The sequence below is a fragment of the Eleutherodactylus coqui genome, chromosome 12, assembly GCF_035609145.1.
Source record: "Eleutherodactylus coqui strain aEleCoq1 chromosome 12, aEleCoq1.hap1, whole genome shotgun sequence".
Lineage (NCBI taxonomy): Eukaryota > Metazoa > Chordata > Amphibia > Anura > Eleutherodactylidae > Eleutherodactylus > Eleutherodactylus coqui.
In genome coordinates this window covers 129055361-129071219 of record NC_089848.1, presented here as the reverse complement: position 1 = coordinate 129071219, position 15859 = coordinate 129055361, and the positions used below count along the sequence as shown (strand labels likewise).

Below are 15859 nucleotides of genomic sequence, written 5' to 3'. Positions count from 1 at the left end.
GGTCACACCAAATATTGACGGGATTTATTTCTCTTTTGTTCAGTCACTTTGCATTTTGTTAATTGACAAATATAAACTATTAACACTTTCATTCTTGGAAGCTTTCTTACGCTGCAGCATTTTGCTTCACGCCTGCGCAGTAGTGTATATTTATTACAACCATTTCTAGATAGGTTTCAGATGAAGGTGTCTAATGTGTTACTGTGCAACCAGATTTTATGAATGGATTTCCTGCACCCAGGAATGACTCTACTTCGTCTGGACATATACACTGACTGGCCACTTTATTAGTGACCCCCATGTAGTAGTGCATTGGAACTCATCTGGCCTTCAGAGCTGCAGCCAATGTTTTTGAACAATTCACGCTGCTTGCGACAAATTCTGACCCCCCATCTGCATGATGCAACAGAAATCTGTCTCCATCTGACCAGGAGATGTTTTTCCGCTGCTCAGTGATACAAGTTTTGTGCTCTTTTGCCCGCTGAAGTCTCACCTTTGTGTTTCTCTTAGACACAATGGAGCTGGAACTGGTCGTCTGCTGTTATAGCCCATCCGTACTAAGGTATGGCAAGTTGTGCGTTTGAACGCGTTAGTTACTGCAGCAGTCTTGTATTTGACAGCTCAACTGTGCAGCGCCTATTGGGCAGAACGATTCCTGACATCCTCCTCCGACCCCTTTCAGTGACGAGTGGTTTCTGTTCACAGGATCCCCTTTGAGACCCCGGCTAGTCCAGCACCGATGACCCGGCCTCGTTGGAAGTCGCTCCGATCGCTGGATTTTCCCATCTAATGTGGATTCACACTGAAACTGATCCGTGGAAAACCTGTAATGTGATTTTATGCTGCGCTCCGGAGTCCCAGGGAGAATGTCCATACAGGGAAGAGCCAACCGTGAGAGGGGCGGGAGCTCTAATAAAGAGGCCAGTCAGTGTACAATATAATATGTATATTTTTTTATACATTTTTGGCCCCGTTTCTTTGTGCCTATCAGTTTATTGCAGCTTTTATGATGACTTACCGTGTGCCGCCATGATTCCACAGACCATGGTGGCGTTTCTGCGCACTGTTTTAGCTTCGTGACAGATGAGTTTAGATAATGATTCCACGGCTCCGAGTCCGAGAAGGGTTACTTTATTCTCATCTCCTTGAGGAACAGAAATTAATAATTTAGTTGTGCCCGGCGATCGCTGCAGCTTGTTAAGTGATCAGTAAATCCGCGTATCGAGTCACAAGGCCGTATTTTTCACGGACATATTTTACAAACACAACATGACCTATTTTTGCATATTTTCCCCCGTTTTTCTATTGGGCACATACTGATGCCATACAACGGTGAGGTCATCTCGAACACGTCCAGAATATGGATCCGAAAATACGACTTTCCGTTGGGGATGGTTGGGGGCTCGTATTTTACAAGGTGACGTGTGCTTTTTCTTGCTACTATTTTGGTGTTTTTACAACTATTTGATCGCTTTTTATTCACAAGGGGTCAGGATGCCCCCAACAGACCACCAGTAGAGTGGAGCGTCTGACCAGACTGTTAGGAGGTGTTGGGACCAGTGGATGGGGACACACAAGGTGACTGGGCTCAGGACCCCCTACAGACCACCAGTAGAGAGGAGCGTCTGACCAGACTGTTAGGAGGTGTTGGGACCAGTGGATGGGGGCACACAAGGTGACCGGGCTCAGGACGCCCCCTACAGACCACCAGTAGAGAGGAGCGTCTAACCAGACTGTTAGGAGGTGTTGGGATCACTGGATGTGTGAGGGCACATAAGGTGACCGGGCTCAGGACCTCCAACAGCCCACCAGTAGAGAGGAGCGTCTGACCAGACTGTTAGGAGGTGTTGGGACCAGTGGATGTGTGAGGGCACACAATATGATGGGGCTCAGGACCCCCGACAGACCACCAGTAGAGAGGAGCGTCTGACCAGACTGTTAGGAGGTGTTGGGACCAGTGGATGGGGGCACACAAGGTGACTGGGCTCAGGACGCCCCTACAGACCACCAGTAGAGAGGAGCGTCTGACCAGACTGTTAGGAGGTGTTGGGATCACTGGATGTGTGAGGGCACACAAGGTGACCGGGTTCAGGACCCCCCCTACAGACCACCAGTAGAGAGGAGCGTCTGACCAGACTGTTAGGAGGTGTTGGGACCAGTGAATGTGTGAGGGCACACAAGGTGACCGGGCTCAGGACCCCCCGACAGCCCACCAGTAGAGAGAAGCGTCTGACCAGACTGTTAGGAGGTGTTGGGACCAGTGGATGTGTGAGGGCACACAATATGATGGGGCTCAGGACCCCCGACAGACCACCAGTAGAGAGGAGCGTCTGACCAGACTGTTAGGAGGTGTTGGGACCAGTGGATGTGTGAGGGCACACAAGGTGACCGGGCTCAGGACCCCCGACAGACCACCAGTAGAGAGGAGCGTCTGACCAGACTGTTAGGAGGTGTTGGGATCACTGGATGTGTGAGGGCACACAAGGTGACCGGGTTCAGCACGCCCCCTACAGGCTACCAGTAGAGAGGAGCATCTGACCATCCGACAAGCACCAGCAGCTCCAACTGTTTAGTTGTCCGCCATCTATAGACAGTGCGCCATCATTACACCCCTGTGTCTGTCAGAACCATTTCCAGGTGCGTGGCTGACGGACATTTGGTCTCATGGCGTCCAATACGTGTACGGCCTTTGACACTCACCATTGCCTCCGTTTGCATTGTTGTTGTCAACAATTAAACTGAACTGCTACGGAGGGGAACCGGGTTGTCTTCAGCAACAAATCCAGGTTTGGTTTGGGCGCCGATGACGGCCATGTTTGTGTCTGGAAAAATAACGGTTTGGACCGCACACACTTGTATTTTTAATGCAGATAGAAAAAATGTTATTTGCCACTCCAGACGTTCAGATAAAGTTGAGGCAACGTTAACGTTTCGGCTCAAATGGCCTTCATCAAACTTTATATGAACGTCTGCGCTGGCAAATACATTTTTTTATGTACATTCAAAATACAAGTGTGTGCGGTCCAAACCGGGGGGACTCTGGGACGCTGCACCACATTCATCATACATAAGGGAGTGCTACCAAACGCAGTTTAAGGGTGACGACCCACTACACTTTTTTCACTGCGAAATTCGCAGCGTTTTTTTTTCACAGTGGTCTATGGGACTTGTAATGTTAAAATCGCGATTTTGCGCGATTCTATTTTAACATTACAAGTCCCATAGACCACTGTGAAAAAAAAACGCTGCGAATTTCGCAGTGAAAAAAAACTGTAGTGGGTAGTCACCCTAAGGGTGAGCAACTCTATCCTGCCTTTGCTGTGGTACGGCACATTGCCCCCCCTGCTGGTGTGATGGTCTGCGGGCAATTGCATACAACAGGGTACTAGAGCTCCATGCCCGCCCATATCACATCTTGTATCCAAGCTACAGGTGGTACAACAGGGCACTAATGGACTCCATGCCCATCCATATCACATCTTGTATCCAAGCTAGAGACGGTACAATAGAGTACTAGAGCCTCCATGACCACCTGTATCACATATTGTATCCAAGCTAGAGGCGGTATAACAGGGTACTTAAGCCTCCATGCCCACCCGTATCACATCGTGTATCCGAGCTAAAAGAGGTGCAACAGGGTACTAGAGCCTCCATGCCCACTCGTATTACATTTTGTATAAAAGCTAGAGGCGGTACAACAGGGTACTTGATCCTCCATGCCCTCCGTATCACATCTTGTATCACAGAGAAAGTTTCATTAGATTTTAGAGATGAGCGAGTATTGTCCTTTTCGAGTACGTGCCCTCTCATGAGAAAAGATTTGGGTGCCGGCGGGGGACAGCGGGGGGGGGGGGGGGGGGATCTCTCTCTCCTGCAGCACAGCGCTCACTCCCGCCGGCACCCGAATCTTTTCTCACGAGCGGGCAGATACTCGGTAAGTACGGTACGGTACTCGCTCGAGTATTAGTCCTTAACGAGTATGCTCGCTCATCTCTATTAGATTCTGACAACTTCTAGGGGAGGGATTGAGTTTCTGACAATGTCTGAACTTTCAGTGTCACAAACCTTTCTGTGCAAATTTGTATAAAGCCTCGCAGGATTTGGCCAGAATCTCCTCCTCTGGCGACTGGAGCATGAGCACCGCGGTTTCTGCCTTTTTACTTTCAATCGCTAATGGATCAAACTGTAAACATAAAGCAAAAAATGACGTTTAATAAAATGACATCAAACAGGAGGCGATGAGCTGCAGAGATCAAGGATCGCTTTATCTTTTAGACCGGATGCACGTGGCGGCAGAGAGATCCGTGAGAATGAAAACAACAGCCTGCAGAGGAGCTGCAGACTCAAAACGGTACGATGAGGTTTCCTTCACTTTGGTATAAATGCATTGGGGAAATTAAAAAAAAGTTTGCAAAGGTGTCCTTCCCCTTTAAGAGTCAGCAAAGCCTGAAATAGGGCTTATTGACTAGGGTGATTTCCATGTCTGTGCACTATCCAAGTCTGCAACCGATTGCATAGGGACAGCGCAGGGACAGCTCAGGGACAGCGCAGGGACAGCTCAGGGACAGCGCAGGGACAGCGCAGGGACAGCGCAGGGACAGCGCAGGGACAGCGCAGAGACAGCTCAGGGACAGCTCAGGGACAGCGCAGGGACAGCGCAGGGACAGCGCAGGGACAGCTCAGGGACAGCTCAGGGATGTATTTCAGTCAAGGGGCTATGGAAAAAGAAAAAGGTACCGTGTTCGCCAGTAGAACAAAATGGAGGGCTGAAATCAATGGGGCCTTGCAGACATGCGCTCGATCGTGGCGCTGGATGGTGGGCGCTGTCTGCTTTATCTCTGGCCATTTAGCGTACCTCATCACCCATTACAATGATGGAGTGCGCTAAAACTTGCTGTCGGCTGAAGGGAGCCGTGGTCGGAAGCAAAAGTGAAATCATGGAGCTTTGCTGCGTTCATGTGTGAGAGGACCCCACGGCTGCCTACACACGGGTGAGCGCCATATCGTTTTCAATGGGAAACCTCGCATCGCACGTCGTGCAATACGCTTTACCGTCCCATTGAGAACAGGCGATGCGTTCCGAGGAAAGCAAAATAAATAGGATGGGACACGATTTTTTTCCTCGCAGCATCGCTGAGGGTAAACCTCGCCCCGTGTTAAATACATTCCGCCCGTGTGAATGAGCCCTCCGGCTGGCTGAGCGCTACCGTGTTATGTCGGACGTGTGCAGCCCCATACAGCCTGATTGAAGAGATTACCGCTCTGCGCTATTACCTCCGGTACGCCCGTTCCTCCTGTCCGTACTGCACTGTGGAGCGCTGGCATTTTCTCAGTATGCCAAGCGTTTTTCAAGTCATCAAAAAAACCCCGACACAGCGCCAATTCTTTTTTTCAGCTGTAAAAAAAAAACTAAAAACGGAGCGCACACGGACTGTGCTGGACACGGATAGCATCCGCATACTGTCCGTTTTTTTCTCTCCCTATTGACTTGAATGGGCAAGTCTCGTCAATAAAACGGATTAGAATATTGCATGCAATTAGTTTTTTCACGCCGTCCGTGTCCGTGTGGACTAACGCAGTCTTGTTTTGCACCATTGGATAATGTGGGTCCGTGTACACATGGATGAAAAAGACGCTCGTGTGCCGGAGGTCTTACTTGCGTATCACTTACCACGTCCTTCGGTGGCGCTTCAAGATCCTTCTTTATTTTTTTCCCCATTCTACAATAAAAAAATCACAACAAAATAAACTGGGAATCGAACATTTCCGTCTCTTTGGCGCGTTCACACGCGGCTGATTTGTTGCAGAGCGGATTCACTCCTTCAATCTGATGTTCAATTGAAAAGGTGAAATTTGCTGCCGATTCGCACCAAAATCTGTGACTGAATCCGGAGCCAATCAGCGGCGTGTGAGCGCCCCCAGGAGGTCTAGAGGACCTCTACAAGTGAGGGATACAAGACTGTAACTTGTCGACGACATGAGAACATTTCATTAGCAGCTCGTCTTCTCAGTAAGATGCTAAATACCCCATAAAATAAAGGGGTTTCATTTCCCCTAAGAGGATCTTAAATATTACCGCTATCGGCACCCGATAATAATGTGCGAGACGGATGAGAGGCGCTGATTCACTACAATAATAATGACTAAATAATAATACACGGACTGGCCTCTTTATTAGAGCCCCCGGTCCTCTAAAGAGTGGAGCCCCCTGTATGGTAATTCTCCCCATGACCCCGGAGCATAAAATCACGTGAAAAGTTTTCCATGGATCAGTTTCAGTGTAAATCCACATAAGATGGAAGATCCAGCGATCGGAGCGACTTCCAACGAGGCCGGTCATCGGTGCCAGACTAGCCTGGGGCTTACTGTCAACCGCAGGGGGTCTATTATGTAATGGTGTGGAGAGTATACAGAGAATGGCGCAATCTAGAAAAACATCCAGCAAAAGGGCGTCCCGTGGATGGAAACAACTCGTCACTGAAAGGGGTCGGAGGAGGATGTCAGCAATCGTTCTGACCAACAGGCTGCACAGTCAGCTGAATACAACGCTGGAGCGCCAACTAACGTGTCCGAACGCACAACTCGCTGTTCCTCTGAACGGATGGATATAACAATGAACGACCAGTTCCAGCGCCATTGTGTCTAAGAGAAACAGAAAGGCGAGACTCCAGCGGGCAAAGGAGCACAAATTTGTAACACTAAGCAGCGGAGAAACATCTCCTGTCAGATGGACCCAGATTTGTCTTGCACTGTGCTGATGGGGTCAGAATTTGGTGCAAGCAGCATGAATCGCTGACCCCTTCCTGTCAGCTGATCAGAATATGTCAGCACCTCCATCTATTCTGCGGCAACTACAAGAAGTTTCCTGTCCACAGGGGCCGATATTCCTGCAGAACGATTTCATCACCGAGTGGAATCTACATCACGGCAAATAGCTGCAGTTGTGAAGTTCAGAGAAGTCCACCGCTGCTACATGGGGGTCTAATAAAGTGGCCATTCCATGTAATATATTTATATCTCATGGTAATGCGTAGGGGGTTATCTGGGCGCTCTGTGGCTGTAGTATCTTACACACCACATACTGGTGTTATGTGGACAATATACCGTGCCGCCTTAGGGTGCCTACCCACTGGAGTTTTTTTTTCCCTGCAAAATTCGCAGCATTTTTTTTTCTGAAGAGGTCTATGGGACTTGTAATGTTAAAATGGCGATCGCGGTAAATTGCGATTTTGCGCGATCGCGATTTTAACATTACAAGTCCCATAGACCCCTGCAGAAAAAAAAATACTGCGAATTTCGCAGGGAAAAAAAAACTCCAGTGGGTGGGCACCCTTATTGTTTAGCGCTGTGTGGAATGCCGTTGGACACTGGATGATATGTACGGCTGACCTTGCGGCGTGTCGGGGGACGCTCACACATGCAGCATTATTCCACAAGAACGCTGCAGAATATTCAGCACCAAAATACGTTCTGCTAAAGTGCGAATTTTGATGCGTAATTGAAAATGTCAGAATTCTGCCAGCAGCTCAGCATCGAATTGTGGATTTTGAAGTGGATTTCTGGGCCGGCTGTTGTGAAATATTCCATCCCATGTAAAAGCATCCTGAGGGCGTTTTCACACGGGTGGATTTCCACATTCTGCAGCTAAACCTGCCGCTGCGGACCCCCACTTCCATCACTTGTATATGTACATGCGGATTTGATGTGGATTTTTCTGTGTTTCTATCTGCGGAATGCAGACCTCTTCCCCCGTCTCCCTGGAGGACCATTCACACGAATATTACTGCAAAGCGCGCTTAAAGATGCGGCTTAATCTGCTGCTATATATTTTTGCTCCATAACCTGCAGATATTGGTGCACAATTTTTACCGTCTTTAGGGCTCTTTTACAAGCCGTAAGCTGGCAAGGGGCGGAGAGGGGGCGAGAGTTTAGAGCCAAACTCCCAACCCCCGGCCGACGGTATCCCGGGGCTGCGGCGTATATGCCATCTAAACGGGCGTTAAAACTCGGTCACGGTTCATGTGATTTTTTGCCACGCTGTGGCCATGAATCGTCACGCCCAAGTAAATAAAGTCTCTGGTGCGTCTTCTAGAACCTTTCATGTCGGCCAGAATTAGCCTGCATGATGCACCCAAACTGGTAGCTGTGAAGTTCCACTGCCCAATCCGCAGGTCTAGTGATCGATTTTGATGCAGAATTACAGGCGCCTTTTAAAGAGGTTTTCCCAGGAAAATATCCTCATGATAAGTCATCAATAGTTGATCGGTTGAGGTCCGCTGCTCAGGACCCCGCTCGATCAGCTGATCAGATGCCCACTGAGAGCGCCACAAATGCACCGGGGTCGGACTGAAGCTGCTGCGCCAACACCACTGTAATTACAGGCACGTTTTCTGCTCCGACCCCGGTGTATGTGCAATGCGTCCGATCAGGCGTCCGATCAGGCGTCCGATCAGGCGTCCGATCAGCTGATTAATCAGGGGGCCGAGCAGCAGACCCCAACTGATGGTGAATTGTCCTGTTGAAAGGTCAGCAATAGTATTTTCCCCGGAAACCCCTTAAAGCCATTTTAATGTGGAATTAAAAAGGTGGACTGTAGATTGTGGTGCGGAATTTAGCGCGGCTTGCGGTGCTTCGTGCGGCCGAGTCGGTCCCATTTGAAAGGCCCCTCAGCAAGCTCCCCATTCACCGCCGCTTTGCACATCATCTTTCACCTGTTCTTCTTTAGCGCCTTCCTCCCTCCTCTGTCCACCAAATACCGTCCTGCCCGAGCGATCCCGCAGACCTCAGCGCGTCGGCCCTCGGTTTCTGATGCTCTTTGTCTGTGTGGAAAGAAATAATGATGTCTTAGCTATCAGGATGATAAATGACGGCCCGGAGATAGTCCGCCATGGAGCATCTACACGGTCGTACATGCGAACAGACAATTATATCTGTGACACTTCTGAACCCGACCGCAATTTATGAAATATACTGTGAAAAGGGCGATGACAGTGACACATAATACCGCCACAGCAGACAATGGAGTGTTTAGCTCTGTAATGAGCCGTAATGTTCAGCGCTGCTGGATACGCGGCCGGCGCACGTTTCATCTGTAACCCTGCAATAATTATATCACTAAATGCTAATTGAAAGTAGCTACATCATTTGCATAAAACAGTTGAATATTAAGATTCTACATATCTACATCTGGCTGCCCAACATATTGTAGTGAAATGCCAAAAGGAAACTGATGTGAGAACTGATCACGTGGTTTCTATGGGGTCCTCCATGGTGGGCGCTGCACCTAGTTCTGAGGCCGGAGGTCTCCTCCGCCGGACAGGAAGACTTTACATGCAGAGTTCTTCTCTCCAGCGATAGACGCACATGTCTGCCTGTATCATATCTTGTATCCAAGCTAGAGGCGGTACAACCGGGTACTGGAGCCTCCCTGCCCCCCTGTATCACATCTTGTATCCAAGCTAGAGGTGGTACAACAGGGTACTAGAACCTCCATGCCTGCCTGTATCACAGCTTGTATCCAAGCTAGAGGCGGTACAACAGGGTACTAAAGCCTCCAAGCCCCCCGTATCACATCTTGTATCCAAGCTAGAGGTGGTACAACAGGGTACTAGAGCCTCCATGCCTGCCAGTATCACATCTTGTATCCAAGCTAGAGGCGATACAACAGGGTACTAGAGCCTCCAAGCCTGCCTGTATCACATCTTGTATCCAAGCTAGAGGCGATACAACAGGGTACTAGAGCCTCCATGCCTGCCAGTATCACATCTTGTATCCAAGCTAGAAGCAGTACAACAGGGTACTAGAGCCTCCATGCCTGTCTGTATCACATCTTGTATCCAAGCTAGAGGCGGCACAACAGGGTACTAGAGCCTCCATGCCCACCAGTATCACATTTTATATCCAAGCTAGAGGCGGTACAACAGGGTACTAGAGCCTCCATGCCAGTCTGTATCACATCTTGTATCCAAGCTAGAGGCGGTACAACAGGGTACTAGAGCCTCCATGCCCCCCGTATCACATCTTGTATCCAAGCTAGAGGCGGTACAACAGGGTACTAGAGCCTCCATGCCAGTCTGTATCACATCTTGTATCCAAGCTAGAGGCGGTACAACAGGGTACTAGAGCCTCCATGCCCACCAGTATCACATTTTATATCCAAGCTAGAGGCGGTACAACAGGGTACTAGAGCCTCCCTACAAGGAGTCGACTCTCCACAATAAGGCCGCCTGCAGACGGGCGGGTTGGATCCGGCGGCGAGGATTCTTGCCGCGGGACCCGACCCGAGCGCCAGCAGAGACCAGTGCGTACTCACCCGCGCCCGCGGCTCTGGCTGTTTGATGTGCCGGCTAGCCGGGCAGCTGACGCATGTGCAGACCAGAGCCGGCGGCGGATGAGTGACATTTTCTGCGAGCCCCGCACAGAAATAGAGCATGCTGCAATTTGTTTGTCGTGCGGCCAAATCGCGTCCGTCTGCATAGGATTGCGTTTGTTAACGCAATCCTATGCAGGCTTCCAAGGCGGTAATTCTGCGGGAAATCCCGCTGTGGAATTTCTGCTCGTGTGCAGGTGCCCTAAATGATGCTTTTGCTCTGATCACTTATATCAATGTTACAATCTCAGAGAAAGTTTCATCGCCTCCGACAACTTCTAGGGGAGGGTTGGCTTTACACTGAGTGTATAAAACTGCATACAAAGAGAAACCGGATTTAATTGCCCTTCACTGTAACAGTTTATGGTGTTCTGGTTCCGCTTTATATGAGGTTTGTATTGGCGGCAAATGAATATTTATGTTCCTATTTGTAGTAATTGGGAGAACAGCTTGTGGGATACAATGGGTACTGGAATGATTGTCTCTGCCAGACAAGCAGCATAACAATGAGGCTTCAGACCGCGCCGGCCGTAAATCTCCAGGTCCGCGTCCGATTAGTCCAACCTGGATCTGACAGTTTATGGGGGTCTGCGGACTGCGCCAGTGATTCTCATCCATGATACAGATAGAGCCAGTGTTTGCAGCACTACAGACGCTCATTCAAGATGCCGAGCGGTAATTCGCAATGTTATACAATTTGTGTTGCCATATAATTACTGTCGAGCTACACCAACCGCATAGTCTGTAGGGCACGCAGCAATGATTTTCACGCGGACCGCGCACCAAAACTGTATCCTTCGGACGCAAGAATTCTGGGGTCTACATCATAAAAAGTATATGGAGTGAAATCAGGAGCCAATCTCAATCCATACAAGGCAATACCAGCTAATATCCTTTTAAATGCCGCTGTCAATTCTGACAGTGACATTTAAATGCCCCGATCTGAGTTCGGGGGTCTCCAACCCCCCATGATGAGATCACAAATTACCTTTCGGTTGTCATGGCAGCTGGGCACTATCTGACGGGCCCCCAGGGCTGCCATGTATTTCTGCCTATTAGGACAGGCCTTTGGTAACAGAATGCCGGGAGAAATATATACTGCAATACTGAAGTACTGCAGCATATGGTAGAAGCATTCAAACAATTGTAAGTTCAAGTCCTCTATGGGGACTTAAAAAAATATATAAATAAGTGAAAACTAAACTTTTTATTCAAAAAAAAAAAAAGATGATACTAAGGCTGGGTTCGCACAGGCGGATTTGCCGCGGAAATTCAGCCACGGCAAATCCACATGCGACCGCTAATCCCGGGATTAGCCAGCCATGTGGACGAGATTTCTCAGAAATCTCGTCCACACGTGACAACAAATCCGTTGAGGCTAAACCGGCAGAAGCCGCCGCTGCGGAGTGGATTTGCAGACCGCAGCATGTTCATTTTTTTTTTACGCTGCGGCCACACTCTCCTCTATGCGAGCGCCGGCCGCAGCGGAAGAGCGAGCGGCCGGGCCGCTTCAAAACCGCCGCGGGTTTTGAAGCAGTGGTTCTCCCGGCGGAAATCTCACGGTTTTTCGCTGCGTCCACACCGCAGGATTTCCATCGGGAATCAGCCCAGTGAGAACCCAGCCTAAAGCTACTCTCATCATGCGCTTTTTACCGCGATTACCGTGGAGTTTTAAACTCCATTTACAATTTCTTAAAAAGATTTCTAGTACATTATATGGAACATTGAATAGCACCATTGAAAAATACAACCACGTCTGCAAAATACAACCCCCAGACAGCGACGGCGATGAAAAAAGTAAGGAGAAAAAAGGTAAATGAAAAAAAGGCTGCGTTCATAAAGGGTTAAAACTGACCATAAATCTCATGCAGTTCACCCAATATGGGCACCCAAACCTTCATAACTGGTAGTCTGCGGGCTCCTGGCTGCCCGTTCACGCTCTAACCGCCGTCTCAGTGTCTCGCATACGGAGCCAAAATAGCAAAAACTTCTCATAATTATAAGCCGCGCGGTCCGTGCCGAAGGTGCAAGAGCGCCCCATCTGGTCGGCAAAACAGTGCTGACGGTAAATAAAATCGTTACCTCCTGGTCCATCAACAAGCTGAAGGCGGTAAAACCTTATTCCGTTAGGTGTAAAAGCTTAGTACTTTTAAAACCGCATCCACTTTGCTGGTACAGCTACTTTAAATTGCGCAGCAAATCCGCCCCGTGTAGTAATAGTGACCCCTATTGTGGTCTCAGTCGTAATAGCGACCCCACAGTCGCCCCAGCAGTAATAGCAACCCCACATTGGCTCCAGTAGTAATAGCAACACCCACAGTCACCCCAGTAGTAATAGCGACTCCCACAGTCACCCCAGTAGTAATAGCGACCCCCACAGTCACCCCAGTTGTAATAGCGACCCCTACAGTGGCCCCAGTAGTAATAGCGACCCCCACAGTGGCCCCAGTAGTAATAGCGACCCCCACAGTGGCCCCAGTAGTAATAGCGACCCCACAGTCACCCCAGTAGTAATAGCGACCCCCACAGTTGCCCCAGTAGTAATAGCGACCCCCACAGTCGCCCCAGTAGTAATAGGGACCCCCACAGTCGCCCCATTAGTAATAGCGACCCCCACAGTGGCCGCAGTAATAATAGCGACCCCAACAGTGACCTAAGTAGTAATAGTGACCCCCACAGGGATTTGGGTTCCTGGAGAACTGGTCTGACTTTGCTGTCGGCTACAGGCTCTACCGTAGGGACGGGCTGCATCTCACTGGGGAGGGTGCAGCTGTTCTGGGGGATAAGATGGCTAGAAGGCTGGAGGAGTGTTTAAACTAGGGACTGGGGGGGGGGGGGGGAGGATAAAATGAGAAATAGTGGGGTAGCCAGTGTAACTAGCGATCCGGGTCCAAGCAAAGGGAATGGGGGTCGAGCAGGGGGTGGGGTTAGTACAGTTAGAACTGATAGATCAGCCATAAGTACGAATAGCAACAAAACAAATATAAAAAACAAAAAAATGATATAAATTGTATGACCACGAATGCAAGAAGTCTGATTGGTAAAGTGGGTGAGCTTGAAGCGAGAATGACTGATGAAAACTATGATATAGTCAGAATTACGGAAACATGGCTTGATGATAAGTGCGATTGGGCGGTGAATTTGCAGGGGTACAATCTCTTCAGAAGAGACCGAAGGAACCAGAAAGGGGGAGGGGTATGTCTGTACGTCAAATCGAACTTGAAGCCGAGGCTACGGGAGGATATAGGGGTAGGAGACGAACAGGTGGAATCTCTGTGGGTAGAAATACAGGGAGGCAAAAATAACAAAATCCTGATAGGGGTCTTCTATAGACCACCAAAAGCAACAGAAGAAACTGAAAACTTACTACTAAGGCAGATAGAGGAGGTGTCAAAGCGAAACGAAGTAATTATCATGGGGGACTTTAATTACCCAGATATAACATGGGAGAAGGAAACCTGCAAATCTCACAGGGGTGATAAGTTCTTGAGAGTAATTAAAGACAATTACCTGAACCAAGTTGTGCGGGAACCAACAAGAGGGAGGGCCATTCTGGACCTAGTGCTAACTAACAAACCGGAACGTATAAAGGGGGTGCAGGTTGAGGGGCACTTGGGGAACAGTGACCACAATATAATCAACTTCCAGCTGTCAATCAATAGGATGCCTTATCAAGGAGTAACAAAGAAACTAAACTTTAGTAAAGCAACATTTGATGAGCTTAGAACTACTATCGGTACCATTAATTGGGACAACATCCTCAAAAATATCAGTACAGACGACGAATGGGAGGAGTTCAAAAGGATCCTAATCACCTCATGTGAGCAGCTCATTCCATTTAAAAATAAAAGAAACTCAGCTAAAAGGAAACCAATGTGGCTCGACAAGACGGTACGAGGGGCAATAAACGAAAAGAAGAAAGCGTTCAAACTACTAAAGCAACAAGGCAGAAGAAGCGCTAAAATCATACAGGGAAAAAACAAAATATGCAAAGATACGATCAAAACTGCCAAGGAGGAAGCAGAAAGACTGATCGCCAAAGAGAGCAAAAACAACCCGAAGCTATTTTTCAACTATATTAACAGCAAAAGGATTTGCAGGGAGAGCACTGGCCCTTTAAAAAACAATGTAGGAGAAATCATTGATGATGACGAGGGGAAAGCAAATCTACTAAACAGTTTCTTCTCAAGTGTATTCACAAACAAAAAGGAAATGCCACACGAGATGCAGGGGAATAAAATGAACCCCTCACAAAATATCTCATACCTAACGCAGGAGGAGGTGCGGAAGCGTCTAAAGAAAACTAAAATTGATAAATCACCGGGCCCAGATGGATTACACCCAAGGATACTAAAGGAACTAAGTGACGAGATAGCTAGGCCGCTATACCTAATATTTCTAGACACTATCAAGACCGGTGTAGTACCATTGGATTGGCGCATTGCCAACGTGGTTCCAATTTACAAAAAAGGGAGCAAAACTGAGCCTGGAAACTACAGGCCAGTAAGTCTCACTTCAGTAACGGGAAAAATTTTCGAGGGGATTCTGAGAGACGCCATCGATGAGTACCTCAAGGAGATTAAGGGAATAACTCCTCACCAGCATGGATTCATGAAGGGTCGCTCATGTCAGACAAATCTGATCAGTTTCTACGATGAAGTAAGCTCTAAGCTGGACCAGGGAGAATCTATTGATCTCGTATATCTGGACTTCTCTAAAGCCTTTGACACCGTGCCACATAACAGGCTAATATACAAAATGAGGCAGCTCGGACTGGGTGAAAACGTGTGTATCTGGGTAAAGAATTGGCTCAATGATAGAAAGCAGAGGGGGGTAGAAATGGTTTGTACTCTGATTGGACCACAGTCACTAGCGGGGTGCCACAGGGTTCAGTATTGGGCCCCACTCTGTTCAACATATTTATCAACGACCTGATAGAGGGGCTGCACAGCAAAATATCAATATTTGCAGATGACACAAAAATATTCAATATAATTAATACAACGTAGGACAATGTGCGGCTACAAACGGACCGAGATAAGCCGGGGGATCAGGGGGGGGGGGGGAATGGAGGTCAATGTGGATAAATGTAAGGTTCTGCACATGGGCAGGAGAAATGGATGTCACCAATATTCACTTAATGGGGTACCACTAGGGAAAAGTGATATGGAAAAGGATCTGGGGGTATTAGTGGATAATAGACTAAACTGGAGTAACCAATGCCAAACAGCTGCTGCAAAGGCAAATAAAGTTTTGGGATGCATTAAAAGAGGTATAGGGGCGAAGGACGAGAACATTATCCCCCCACTATATAAGGCACTTGTCAGGCCTCACATGGAATACTGCGTACAGTTCTGGTCACCGGTGCTCAGGAAAGATGTCACAGTGCTGGAGGGGGTTCAAAGAAGGGCAACTAAACTAATACATGGAATGACAGGACTCAGATACCCAGAGAGGCACCAAAACTGGGACTATTTACTCTAGAAAAAA

At 48.5% G+C, this 15859-nt stretch overlaps 1 protein-coding gene across 2 annotated transcripts in view; it reads right to left on the bottom strand.

The window, feature by feature from the left end:
* Window positions 1-15859, bottom strand: part of ARMC3 (armadillo repeat containing 3) — a 153377-nt gene that overhangs the window by 133700 nt on the left and 3818 nt on the right. For both annotated transcript variants that reach the window (XM_066584877.1, XM_066584878.1), the window contains exons 2-5: window positions 8712-8819; window positions 5672-5720; window positions 4066-4183; window positions 1019-1144 (exon numbers count right to left, since the gene is read on the bottom strand). In XM_066584877.1, the coding sequence (XP_066440974.1) occupies window positions 1019-1144; window positions 4066-4183; window positions 5672-5719 (292 nt within the window). In that variant the 5' untranslated portion in view covers window position 5720; window positions 8712-8819. The remainder of the gene's footprint in view (window positions 1-1018; window positions 1145-4065; window positions 4184-5671; window positions 5721-8711; window positions 8820-15859) is intronic.